Genomic DNA, 14,718 nt, shown 5'->3' on the forward strand with positions numbered 1-14,718 from the left:
GGAGAGACAGGTCTTTGGAGAGGGACATCATGCTGGGTAGAGTGGAGGGACAGCGCAGGAGGGGAAGACCCTCTATGAGGTGGATTGATTCAGTGACTGGGGTAATCTGGATGAGTGTGTCAGAGGCCATGCAATTGGCACAGGATAGAGTAGGGTTTAGGGCTGTTGTATACCGGGTCGCTATGAGTCGCAAACAACTCGATGGCACATAACAACAACAACATGTTGAGCAAGTGATCCAAGAAACTAGACTATATTTGGAGGAACATGAATCAGAGTTAGAGGAAAACATCATTAGAAACCTGTGTTATACAGATGATATGACCTTGCTCAGTAAAAGCAAAGAAGACTTGGAGCAGATTTTAACTATGAATTGTAATCAAATTGGGGAAAAAATTTTTTTTTGCCTATTGACTCCTAGAATTGAAAGTCATGCTTAGTGGGCACTGATGTGAGCTGTTACCATTAGTCTGGAGGCAATATTGTGTGTGATATAAACATATATCAAACCATTATCCTTCACCGTCTCCTCATTGACTAAACAAATTCTCATGAATTTCTAAAGAATTATTGTGTGACCTTTACCAAGTCACTCCCAAATAGATTGTTTCTGCTTAGAGATCATCAAAATTGGGAAGAAGTACAAAATCATTCTAGAAAAGTGCCAAATGAAAATAGTGGGTTTTGCAAAGCCAGCAAAAGATCATGGTTCTAATCCAACTTTTCTCCTGGAAAGGTGAGGCTGTGTTCTCCAAAAAAAGACTACAACCTTTGGGAAACCCTGTGGGGCGATTCTGTTCTGTCCTTCAGGGTCACTAGAAGTCAAAACCAATTTGATGGCAATAGGTGGTGACATGCTCTGGGTCTTACTTGTCATTCTCATCCTCCCATACAGGACAGATGACCACGAAAACAAGCTGCTACCAAGACCTGAAGGTGCAAGTGAACGCATCCTTCTGCAACCCCAAGACACGACCTACCACGGGGATGGTGTCTTGCAAAATCTCTGCCTGTCCTCCCAGGTATGAGATTCTGTCTTCTGTTTTGCAGATATTTTTCTGTAAGTTTTAAAGTGCTCAGGTATTGACAGAGTGTTAACTGTTATCCTTGCTTTCTACAAGCAAAGAAGCAAAACTGATTTTTTTTCTTCTTTTTCTGTTAGTTTATTTAAAAATTTGGATACATTGGTACAACCCCATGATTAATACATCCTCATCCCTCTGCTTCCACCCTCTGCCACCCCTCTTGGATCCTTATGCTCATTCTACAATAATGGTTTGATGCAATATTTATCCTTGTGGGACTGAGTTAGTTCATTCAGCATAATTCTCTCCAGTCTCTCCCAAGTTAGGTAATAATTTATAATATCATTGCTCCTGTGTGCTGCATAGTATTCCATTGTGTGAATGTACCATAATTTCTCAATCCATTCGATTGTGGTTGGCCATTTGGGCTGTTCCCATGTTCTTGTGATGGTGATTTTTAAATGCCTGTGAGGTCCTGAGACAGCAGGACATAAATCGTGGGTGTCAGCAAGCCCAGGCTGCCTCTTCCCTGAGTGGAGAGGAGACAGGGAGAAGCCTGTAGTTGTCCTGCTCTGCTTTGGCACCAAAGTAGGGTTGCACAGCAGACGCAGCTGCCCCTTCATCTGATTCATGTGAATCAGGCATTTTTATCACTCCCTTTTGAGGCATGAACTGTAAATCACACAAGTATTTGTTTCCTTTCTCTTTTCTCCTTTTATCTAAATGGTGGGATTCTCCATGCCATTTCTCTTAGCTAGCTGGTCTTCTGGACATAAACACAGATAGCATGCCTGCCTGCCAAGTCAGAGTCTCGAGATCACGAGAGGAAATGCCTTCCAGATGTTCCCCGGATGCCTCCCTGCTCCTCTGCACTGTGTCGGAGTTGGAGTCCATGCTGTGCTTTTCCCCTTAGAAATCCCTGCGAATGTGGCCTCCTCCAGGTCATCCTCTCTGCCTGGGTGGGTGGATTATACACGCATAAGCCTTGGTGGTGAGGCACAGTACATGTTGAGTTGTAAGATCAGTGTTTCAAATCTACCAACCAAGAATATGGGTGGGCTTTGTCTGTAATGACATGTATATAGCCTTCAGAACCCAGTAGAGCACCCTCCACCCCTGTGAGGCAGAGTCCAGTCAAAAGCAGTGAGTCTCATTTGGCTAGTGAAGAATATTGCCATAGACCACCAAAGAAAAAGCAAGTGTCTTTTGGAAGAGGTCCAGTCAGAGTGTTTCTTAGAAGGGGTGATGATGTGGCCTTGTCCTTGGAAATGGACACCTTCATTGAAAAGGTGGAGGCTCAGAGAAGGGGAGGAACGCCCTCAGTGAGAGGAGTGGTGCAGGGGGGAGGGCAGGCGGGCTTAAGCACAGCAGAGTGGTGCAGGTGGGGATGGGGCAGGGTCAGATGGCCCTTCCTCCCATTGTGTGTGGGTTGCTATGAGTCACAGCAAACTTGATGGCACCTAACCCAGCGGCAGATACATAATTCCTCATCGCTTGATTATTCCTCACAAGTTCATTGCCAGATTATTTTTCCCCCTCTTTTTCTTTTGCAAACAAAATACAAAAATCAGCAGCTATCCATGCAGTCATAAGCTCCGGTAACTAAGATTCAGCTTATCGTTGTTACTGCTCAATGCTTTTGGATGAGGTTATTATTATTAGTTATTAGTTAATAGTTAATACTGTTATTGTTAATTATTATTGTTATTCTTAATTATTTTACAACAACAACAATTATTAGTTATTGCTGTTCTTTATCAAGGGCGATTCAGTGGCCTTGTTGGTAGGGAGTTGTGCAGTTCAGCCCAAAAACTCTGCCTCTGTCCGTTGGGTCCATCAGAGACTCTACAATTCTCCTGTGTGCTTTCCGGCCTTTAAGATCCAACAGAGAGTCAGCTGGGAGCCAGTTCCCACTCCACACCATGAGAGAGATTCTCAAGAACGATTTCAGACATGGGAAGCAGGAGTGAGTAGGGCTTTTTGACGTCTTTTTATGATTGGTTTTCATTCAGTCGTTTATATGGACCTAGCTAGCATTGGTTGCATTCGCACGACCCCATTATTTACATCGTACTGAGATTTCGCTGCACCATCCCTCTGCCTTCACCCAACCCATCCGTACACCAACCTCTGCTCCCTTGCAACCCCTTCCACCCTCTCAATCCTTCTCATTTGCTTTTATCTGTGCGTAAAATTTTCCTTAGTCTCTTTTTTCCTTCCTTCTCCCAACCACGTCCTGTTCATTTGTGTCCTTCTCCCATATGCATGACTGTCCCAGGTCAGCTGCAATACACTTAGTTTCTCATTGTTCTTTGATTTCCCATTGACTTGACCTTCACCTTGTCCAATGTTGTTGTGGTTAGGTGCCGCCAAGTCATAGACAATTCATAGTGACCCTATGAACGAAAGGCCTGAGCACTGTTCATAGAGTTTCTCAAGGCAAGCCATTCAGTAGTGGATGCGGCTCTTACTAATCCAATTTTGTTTAGGGAGCTCCACCAAACACTGTCCACCATGGGTAACCATCATCACATTTGGCATATCAGGGTCACAAGCGTTTAGCATCACAGCAACCACGAGTTACCTCTGTACAGCAATGCACAGACCAGTGCTATACCACCTAGAAGAATGTTTGGAAAAAAAACCAAAACAAAACAATTTGAACCAGGCCTGAGGGCCGCAGATTAAAATCACCCACCTTGGGCTTGGTAGCATAATAGTGTTCATTATTTGTCCATTCTTTTCCTGCTGTCCCTGATCTCTTCATAACCAATTTATTTTTTTAACAGTGCTCTTATAACAGTATTTGTGAGGCTTTAAAAAATATCATTTCTGTATGACTCATGAAGATCTTACCAACCCAGTCCTGTTTAAGGATTAATTGAATGAAAACATCTTAAACCAAAACAAACCATTGCCATCAACTTGTATCCAGCTGATATTAACAGAGTGGAACAGCCGGTAGAGTTTCCAACGTGTAGCTGGTGTGGAGGGAGCTGTGGTGGTGTGTGTGGCTCACAGCGTGTTGCATTGCTAACCCAAAAGTAACACTTCCCTGGAAGTTCAAGTCCACCGGCAACTCTGTGGAAGAAATGTGTGCAACCTCCTCCCAGATGACTTACAGCCTCAGAACACTCAGTGGAGGGTCAACTGTGAGTCGGACCCAACTCGACGACAGGGAGAATCATCATGGGACCAGATAATTCCACTTTTCTCCCACATCACAGCCAATGGATTCAAACCACCGAGTTTTCATTCAACAGAGAGATGCCTAGCGATGGTGGCAATAACACTTCTTCAAGAAATGAAATGAACCCTACATAGAAAAGGATTTTATTCATAGGAATTAAAAGCAGTGCCTTTATTACTGAATTCGAGTCCCTAAATGACACAGGTCATTGACAAACTTGACTGCTAACATATAGGTTGGAGGCTTGAGTCCACTTTGGTCATGTTGTTATGTGTCATCTAGTCACCTGCTACTCATAAGTGACCCTATGTACAATAGCTCTGAACTCTGCTGCTGTATCTGGAGCCAATCTCCCTGTCTCTGACACACCTACCCACGTTACCCCAATTACTCCACCTCATCTGGGGTTTTTCTCTCCTGAGCTTCCTTCCACCCTTTCAAACATGGTGTCCTCCTCGAAGGACTGGTCCCTTCTGCCACATGCCCAAAGTATGTGAGACGGAGCTTCAAAAGCCTAGCCTCCAAGGAGCAGCCTGGTTTCACCCTTTTCAGGATAAACCTGATTGTTCTCTTGGTGATCCATGGGATGTTCAGTGCTCTTCTCCAGCACAACAGCTCAAAGGCATTAATTCTTCTTCTGTCATCCTTAGTCATTGTCCAGCTCTCTGATGCTCAGCAAGTAACTGTGAAGACCATGGCCTGAATCAGGCACACCTTAGTCTTCAGACTGACATCGTTGCTATTCGGCACCTTTGAGTGGTCCTAATAGCAGTTGTCCCCAGAACAAGCCATCTTGATTTCTGTACTGCTGCTACCAAGAATGTTGATTGTGGAGCAAGCTGAAATTGTTCAAAACCTCATCTCTTCTCCATCTATTATAGTACTGCCAATTTGCCCAGTGGTGAGAATCTTTATCTTCTTTATACTGAGCTTCAATCCATACTGAAGACTCCAGTCCTTGACCTTCTGCAGCAAGCGCTTCAGGTCCTCCACTTTCAGCAAGCAAGGTTGTTTCATCTACATAACACAGGTTGTTGATGTGTCTTCCTCCAGTCTTGATGTCACATTCCTCCTCATAAAGTCCAGCCTCCCAGATGATCTGCTCTGTATATAGAAACAGAAAGACTTGACAGTTTGGTTTTGAACACTTTCTGCCATTGAAAACCCTATGGAACAGAATTGCTCTCTGACACACACCCACACGCACACAGTGTCTGTTAATTGGAGTTGATTCAATGACAATTGTTTCATGATCTGATTAACTGCTAATCCACTCCTTCAGGGTATCTTCCACACTGCCCCCTACACCCAGCTTGATTTACGTTACCTACATAAATGGTTAGCTGTTGCCAACTTAGAATTCTTAACAACTTTTGGACAAAGGGCCTGGCATTTCATTTTTCCCTGGACCCTGAAAGTTATGGAGCAATTTCTGCCCACTTGTTCCACTTCTATTTCAACACCATTTTCTGGAATAATTGAGAATAAGATTAGGGTGTTCCTGTTTTAGGGAATCAGTTCTGCATTGCTCTTGGGATAGGGAAGCTTTTCTGCAATGATATCAGAGTATGGATTTCTACAAAACCACAGCTGTGTGTGGAAAAGATATCAGCTATCTGGTGACAGCCCCCAGCTATTGCATTCTTTGCCTTTTTCTGAAACTTAGAATACTTGTGATGAGTCACATAACCAAGAGCAAAACATTGCAGAGTTCAAGTTCATAGATTCTGTCCCTTTCCTCTGTCCTGTTCTATGCAGAAGGAACCCATCTCTGAGGGCACCAGTGGGAAACTATCACAGTTGAAAATCAGAGTAACTGAGAAATGGATAGACGTCTCTGCTACAGAACCCCCTTTACAGAGCTGAGAGTCTTTGCACGGTCCAAAGGATTAATATCTCGGATGCTAAGCCAGGAAAATGGTCTTTCAAGTTCACTGAGGTATGTTTTAGAAGAAATACCTGGTGATACAGTTCCAAAGAATCAATCATTCTAAACCCCACAGAGCACAATTATATTCTGAAACACATGGGGTTAACCTGAGCTAAAAGGACGCAACTGTAACTTGTTCGGGTTTTTTTTTTTTAAGAAATGTTGGTGTGTAGTACCTTCCATGTTGGGCTGAAGACAGAAAAACCAGTGATGTGAATCCCCAAGTTGTCCTTCTGTTAATGTTTACTGGCTCAGACACCCAGAACGGACCCAGTGGCAGAGGAGGTGGAGTCTTCTTTGGATTGTGATTTGAAACTATGTAAGCACCTAAATGCGTTGATTTGAAGTGTTTGGTTGTTGTTGAGAGGTGCCATCGAGAGGACCAACTCATAGCGACCCTATGAACATCAGATCTGGACCCTGTTCTATTCTGTGTCATCCTCACACTTCCTGAAACATTAGAGCCCATTGCGGCAGTCATTGTGTCAGCCCACTTGGTTGAGGGTCTTCCTCTCTTTTGCTGACCCTCCAAGTTTCAAAGCACAAAATCCCACTCCCAGGAGTAACCTTTGCTACCCACATGCCCAAAGTATGTGAAACGAATTTTTACAATCTTGACCTCTATGGAGCAATCTGTCTGCACCTTCTCCAAGGTGTATCTGTATGTTCTTTTTAAGAGAAAAAAAAGGCAAAATAAGCTGTTGTTCTTCTTCTTTTTTAATTTATTATTAATTTCAATGAAAATTTACAGAGACTTTGGATTTCCATTCATTCATTGTTGCACTTTTCTCCCCTCCCAACCCTCCCTCCTAGTACACTGCCCTCTTGGAAAAGTAAAAGAAAAATTCTTTCATTGTTTTACAAACCCTCCCCCAGGTCCACTCCACTATGCAGCCTTCACTCTGGACTCCCGTCATGACAAAAATACCTAATCACATATCCCTTTTAAACAGTTTTCTCCCTTATCTGTTTCAATCCAGTATACATTATTGAACCCATCTTTCTCAGTCTTCCCCTAACCCCGACGTCAGTCCTGTTTTACAACAGTGGCACCATGAAGTATTTGTCCTTTTGTGACTGAGATATTGCATGCTGCATAATGTCCTCCAAAGTCACCCACTTTTAATAATATTGCATGAGTTCCTTGTTTTTCAATGCAATGTAGTATTCCATTGTGTGAATATACCACAGCTTCTCTATCCATTCTTTTGTTGATGGGCACTTGGGTTGTTTTCAACTCCTTGCTATTGTGAACAAAGATGCAATAAACATGGGTGTGCATATATCTGCTTGGATGTCAGTTATGGTCTCTTTGGGGTAAATTCCCAGTAGTGGAATTGCTGGGTCAGATGGTATCTCTATTTGCAACTTTTTGAGAAAGTGCCATACCGCCTTCCACAGTGCTTGCACCATTTTATACTCCCACCAACAGTAAATAAGGGTTCCGGTTTCTCCACAACCTTGCCAGCATTTGTTGCTTGCTGTTCTCTGTTAAATTTTGCTATACTGACTGGGGTGAGATGATATCTCATAGTTGTTTTGATTTGCCTCTCTCTTAGAGCTAGGGATTTTGAACATTTCTTCATGTGCTTGTTGGCCATCTGAATGTCATCTTTGGTGAAGTGTCTGTTCATATCCTGTGCCAATTTTTTTATTGGATTATTTATCTTTATCTTGTTGTGGTGCCTGTCTGTTCTTTGGGCAGTCCATGAGATATTTGGCACTCTTCTGCACTACCACAACTCAAAGGTATCAATTCTCCTTCTGTCATCTTTACTTATTGTCCAGATCTCAGGTGGATCACAAGTGAGTGAAAAGACCCTGACAGAATCAGGTGCACTTTAGTGCTCAAACTGACCTAATTATTCCTCAATGTTTTGGAGATTTTTGTACACTTTCCCAATATATGTCTCCTAATCTCTTGATTTTTGGTACAAAGGGTATTAAGATGAATATAATGGCAGTTTCAGTCTTTTCTGGATCTATAGTGGTGAGGATTTTTGTTTCCTTGATATTGCGATGTAATCCATATTGAAGGTCGTCTTCTTTAATCTTCTGTATCAAGTGATTCAAGTCCTCCTCACTTTCAGCAAGCAAGGTGGTACCATCTGCATGACACAGCTTGTTGAGGAGTCTTCCTCTGATTCTGATACCATATCCTTCTTCATAAAGTCCAGCTTCTACAGTGATTTGCTCATTATCTGGATTAGATCGGCCTGAAGAGGGGAGACATTCCTGACACACCTATCCTAACGTTAAACCATGCCATGTTCTCTTGCCGTGTTCAAACAACAGTCTCTTGTTCTAGATATAGTTTCTCATGAGCTCAATTAAGTGCTCTAGAACTCCCATTTTTCTCATTGTTAACCATAGTTTGTTATGATCCACCAGTCAAATAATTTTCCATAGTTCTAAAAAGTTTACAGAAAATCTGCTACTGTATTTCCCTAGGGAAAATTCCACCTACTTGAAAACAGGGAAGATAAATGTAAAATAAAACAGTGAATTCAAATAGCATGTCAACAGGTACAGTCACTTGGTTGCACATACTTCTAAAGTGAGTCAGGTTAGAAATATGAACATAATTTGTCGTGTTGTTGTTGTTAGATGCTCTGAGCTTACCTTGACCCACATACGACTGAATGAAACTCGCTGGTCCCGCACCATCTTCACAGTCTCCCTGAGCCTGAACCCCTTGTTTCAGTCACTGTGTGAATCCATGCCAATGAGGCTCTGTCTCTCATTCACTGACCCTCTGCCTTTTCTCGCATCATGTGTTTGGCTCCACAGTCAACACTCTTGGCACCAGTAGCCAGGAAATGAAAATGCGTATTGCCATGGGAAAGTCTGCTGTTAGGGACCTCTCCAAAGTACTGAAGAGCAAGGGTGTCTCTCTGGAAACTAAGGTGTGTCTGATACAGGCCATGGTCTTTGCAACCACTTGTTATGCATCAGAGTGTAGGACAATGACTAGGGAGGATAGAAGGAGAATTGATGCCTTTGAGCTGTGGTGCTGGAGAAGAGTGTTGAGGGTAACATGGACTGCTAGAAAAGCAAACAGTTTCATCCTGGAAAGGGTTCTTGGAGGCAAGGATTCTGAGGCTTCGTATGACATACTTTGGACATGTTGTAAGGAGGGACCGGTCCTTGGAGAAGGACATCATGCTTGGGAGGGTGAAGGGACAGCGCAAGAGAGGAAGACTCTCAATGAGATGGATGGATTCTGTCACTGGGGTAATGGAATGCACATGTTGGAGACAATAAGATTGACAGGATCAAGCAGTGTTTAGGACTGTTGTACATAGGGTCATTATGAGTCACAAGTGACTCGACGACACATAGCAACAACAATGCCTCCTAATAACATTCCCAAACTGTATGAAATGAAGTTTTGCAATTCTTGCTTTAAGGAACACTTCAGTTGCACTTTTTTATAAGACAGATGTAAAGGGCGAGAGAACGGCATTAGAACAGCCACGTCTTACTTCTGTTATCTTCACAAAAGGGAACAGTCCCCATCAGTGCTATCACAGCACAAAACCTATTCTCCACATGAGGCCATCCACACCTCAGATGTTCCCCAAACCACCTTCTATCAATTCGAACAGCAGCCATCTCTCACAGGTCTCTTGCTGTTCCGATACTGGGTTCTAAATCTGTTGCAATGGTCGTGTAGATTGCGTAGGACCAAACTCACAGTTATGGAGAATTCTGGGGGAGTTAGCATGTTGTAACTCCACCTGGAAACAGAATGCAATTCTTCAGTGTGGACCACTTCTCAAGCATGCTCACAGATCCTTTACCCTTCAGCCTCTTAGGCCTGTCAGTTAGGGCATCTCCCATCACAGCTCTCCAGCGAGCTCCTGTAAGCTTGGGTGAAGGCCCCGGGCTCTGGCAGAGCAGTAGTTCCAAATCAACTCTGCCTGACCTTGGTCTCTGTTTCCCTGCTGTAACTGCTCTGGTGTGACTCCTGGTCTGACGGGAGCAGAAATCTCTGGCTCCAAAAGACACTCAATTCTCTGCTTCTTCTTCCTTGATGACAATGAGATTGTAGATTTCTGTCAACCAAACTGACCAATTTCAACTTGGCAGAGTGGAAAACCTGGCTAATCCCTTCCTGGTTAGACACTATACCATATTTGCCTGTTTCTAATCAGTGAGATGAGAAAAGGCAAAGGAAATGGCCAAGGAAAGCTGTTTTGAACAATAACCCCATTGCACCACAGCAGATTTGTTTATTCTTTTGTTAGACCACTGTGTTCTCTTTCCTAAGTCACTGAAATACTAACATTCCTTAGCTGCCAAAAGACAACTTCCTAGGTCTAGCTATGGCATTTCACACCTCGCCATCTACCAAGTGACCTGCTGTAAGGTCATTTGCAATGATGTCAGTCTAGAGACTAAGATGTGCCTAATCCAGGTCATGGTCTTCACAATTACTTGCTATGGAGCAGAGAACTGGACAATGACTAAAAATAACAGAAGAAGAATTGATGCCTTCAAGTTGTGGTGCTGGAGAAGAGTCTTGAACATACAGTGGACCGCCAAGAAAACAAACAGGTCTGTCTCTAAGAGGATAAAATCAAGTGTGTCTTTGGAGGCAAGGATTTTGAAGCTCACATACTTTGGACATGTGGCCAGGAGGGACCAGTTCTTGGAGAAGAACATCATGCCCAGAAGGGTGGGGAAACAGTGCAGGAGAGAAAGATCCCAGATGAGATGGATTGATACAGTGACTGGGGCAATAGGAGCTGGTGTGTCGGAATTAGTGAGAGTGGCCCAGGACAGGGCAGAGTTCAGAGCTATTGTACAAAGGATAGCTATGGGTCTCAGGAAACTTGACAGCACATAACAACAACAACAATGTAATTTGTGCTTCGAGGAGTCTTTAGTTGTTCACTTTTGGCTTGTTTTGGTTATGTGTGTGTGTGTGTGTGTGTGTGTGTGTGTGTGTGTGTGTGTGCATGCACATATGTGTTGCTATTGCTTTTTTTCTTTTTACTTTTAATGATTTTGTCTCTGATGGCACTTACTAGTTAAAGTAAATTGTACCTAAATATTAATTTTTATTATGAGTAATATGAGTAGATTAGTTTTCTACCAAATGTTATCTAATAATTTATACCACAATACTTTGGTGCAATAATACTAAATAAGCATACATGTATAAATTCTGTAATAATTTATAACATAAAATACACCAAGAATATATAAATCTCTCTTATTACCTTTGACTCTGTTCTTACACAGCTGTTCCAACATTAAGTTTCCAAGACTGTAAATTATACAAGAGACTGTCCCATTCACATGCTCAGATGTGAACCACCAGAGTAGTGTGACCTTCGGGTTAGCAATGCAAGTGTATGTGTGTGTGTGTGTGTGTGTGTGTACACACTCCTTGGAGGCAAAGATGGTGAAACTTCGTCTCTCATATTTTGTACATGTAGCTGCTAGAGACTATCCCTTGGAAAGAAAGATGGTGAAACTTCGTCTCTCATATTTTGTACATGTAGCTGCTAGAGATTATCCCTTGGAAAAGGCTATCGTGCTTGGATAGGTGGAGGTTCAGAGAAGGAGAGGAAGAGTGCCAACAAGGTGGACTGAAACAGTAACTGTAACAATGGGCTCAAGTGTATCGGAGATGAAGAGAGGGTCACAGAATAGCGCAGGGTCAGATCTTTTGTTCAGAGCGTGGCTCTGAGCTGTACTGGACTTAATGGCACCTACCCCCAAGCAATATCTTTACACACACAGTGTCAGGAACCCACAGAGTCACACAAGACAAACACCGCCACAGCATGAGATCTAGAGGAGACCTGTCCAGACCTTGGAATGATCACATTGTGTCAGCAATATAAACTGAGATAGTAAGTCACAGAAGTTTGCAGACACTCTGGCCAGGATCTTCCCTCAGTACAGCCTCAAGCCAAAATCTTTCTCTCAAGTTCGTACATGAGATTTGGACTTATATCTTCCTAAATAACGTGGACAAAAGCATGAAAAACCAGTCGCAGTGTGTAGTGCAAGGCATCACAGACGTGACTGGTGATCATATTGAGAGGTGGCTGGGCAAGGGAGGGTTTGACTGTGTAGCCGGGTGTAGACTAGCTTAGAACAGGGCAGAGTTCAGAGATGCTGTGCAGAGGGTCGTTATGCATCACAGGCAACTCAACCAATAACATTCTATGACAGGTTTGGAAGCAGAAGTGACATCCACTTCCTAAACAATGTGCTTCCAGAAACTCTATGAACTTTGATAAATGTCAGTGGTTATAGAGGGACTGCAGGCCCTTTGTTCATATGGTCGCTATGAGTCATGGTCAACTTGAAGGCAATCAAAAACAACAACTTTATTTTATATATAAATATAATATGTTTTGTTGTTGTTGTTGTCATCAGGTGCCGTCAAGTTAAGTACGACTCATAGCAATTGTATGAATAAAAGATCTGAACACTGTTCTATCCTGAATCCTGCACCATCCTCACACTTCCTGACATACAGGAATCCATTGCAGCAGTCACCGTGTCAATCTGCCTGATCGAGGGTTTTCCTCTCCTTCACCGACCCTCCACCCTTCCCAGCATCATGTCCTTCTCCAAGGAAGAGCCCTTCCTTGCAGGCTGCCCAAAGTATGTGAGGCAAAGCCTCATCCTTCTTGCCTCCAACGTGCACTCCGGTTGCAGATATATATCTACTATCTCCGTATCTTTTCTGTATCCACTTATTTACTCTGTGGGCACTAGCATGTGCTTCTGGGAATGCTCCCTGAGTCCTGAAAGGTTTACTCAGAATTGGGACTTTCAAGGTAGTTGTTTTGAGGTATAAGTAAGCATCACCGCTTTACTTTCTTGTGCATGTGTTATATAGAAGTGTGGAGGTGTTTTGATTCCAAATGTGAAAAAGCTTAAGGGTGATTTTTGTTGTTTTCTGTTTCTAATGTTGCACTGAGATGAAAGGGGAGTTAAAGTGATATCATTTCTGGCATTTTTGAGACTTCCATGATGGTGTAGAATGGGAGTTTTAGAAATGTGTCTGGTGGGAATGAAAGAACGTGTATTCTGTTGTTGGAGTGAGGAAAGGTGTGTGCCAAGTGGGTCAGACTGCTTAGTGGTTTGTTCAGTGTCATGTTCTGAATTTTTATATCTTTCTGAGGATAATGCATTAAAAATCTCTCATTATGATTATAGTTCAATTATTCCTGTCCATTTTCCTTTATAATTGAACTTAAAATTCTACTTTATGTTGCCAGCTAAGTGGTTAATATATACACTGGTTTAATTTTGGTTTTGGTTTTATTTAGTAATGACATCTTTATTTTTAATATCATTTCCCATTTTAAACCACATTTGTCAAGATTAGCATTGTGATGCCAACGTGTGGACTTTCTTTACAGCCCGACTAACATGCTGTCTTCAAAATGTGTGACCTTCAGGCTGCTCTGCGTTTTGAGTAAACATTTTACTAAGTTTTTACTGTGTCTAGTCACAGATGTATCTTTTAACATGCAAGTTACTCTTACTGTAAATGTGGTTATATTTTCTTTTAGATCTGCCACGATTACGCATGTCTTCTATCTACAGTGCTCTTTCCTTTGGATCTTATTTTCTTATACCTCTCCTGCTTTAATGAACTGGAATAAGTGACTATTTGCTCTCATTCCTACAACTAGTGAGAAGTTAGAGATTCTCATCTATCGGCATCACAGTTTTCCAGTGAAAAATTATTAAAGTAACATCAACCACAAAAGATCATATTCTAAGGTAGTTAGCTTTGAAAATATCCAGCATGACTCACATATGCTTATTGTGAAACTCTTATGATTAAGTGAATTCTCTAATAAGCTAAATGCACTTTCAGCTTCCACTGAGATAACTGTCCAGATTAATTTCTCACTACTCCTTGAGTCCTGTGTATACATTCTTTGAGGGTGTCGGAGCGTTGGAACACCAGCCAGACAAGGGACAGAAAACACACACCTCAGGGATGCCCCAGGAGAGGCCGGGAGGCCAGAGAAGCTCTGGGCTGTTTGCATTTGGCAAGAGGTCAGCTGGAACTGGCCACCCCGGACAGAAAATACTCCCTGCCTAGGAAGTCCCAGGCCTTCACTTCTTTTTCTTATCAAAAAGGGGCCAACATATCCCCACATCTTTGGATTCCTTAACATTGAACACGTGTTAGAAATATCACATATACTGAATTGTGGAAACCATGATGACTTTTGTCTTCCTTGGAATAACACTCTGCTTCTGAGAAACCTTGCTTTTTCTATCTTAGGCGGATTGAACATGTTCTGGCATACTCTGAACTTGCATTTATTCACATGTTATGAATTAAGGATTTGTACTTTCTCAGGGCACTTCTTCCCAGGACAAGAATGGTGAAACTTCATGTCACATACTTTGGGCATGCTGTTAGGAAGGTCCAGTCCTTGGAAATGGACACTACACTTGGAAAGATGGAGGGTTAGTGAAGGAGAGGAAGACCCTCAACGAGATGTATTATCACAATGATTTTATCAATGGGAAAAGTGTAGGAGAGATGGGAAGGAGAGGACAGGGTTCAGATCTGTTTT

General features: G+C 42.5%; 1 protein-coding gene across 1 annotated transcript in view; it reads left to right on the plus strand.

Moving 5' to 3' along the window:
* Positions 1-14,718, plus strand: part of ADAMTS16 (ADAM metallopeptidase with thrombospondin type 1 motif, 16) — a 311,357-nt gene that overhangs the window by 235,272 nt on the left and 61,367 nt on the right. Inside the window, exon 18 of the mRNA XM_006901302.1 lies at positions 896-1,022. Within this exon, the coding sequence (XP_006901364.1) occupies positions 896-1,022 (127 nt within the window). The remainder of the gene's footprint in view (positions 1-895; positions 1,023-14,718) is intronic.

This window comes from Elephantulus edwardii, unplaced genomic scaffold (assembly GCF_000299155.1).
Source record: "Elephantulus edwardii isolate Elephantulus edwardi_28Jun2011 unplaced genomic scaffold, EleEdw1.0 scaffold00317, whole genome shotgun sequence".
Taxonomy (NCBI): Eukaryota; Metazoa; Chordata; class Mammalia; order Macroscelidea; family Macroscelididae; genus Elephantulus; species Elephantulus edwardii.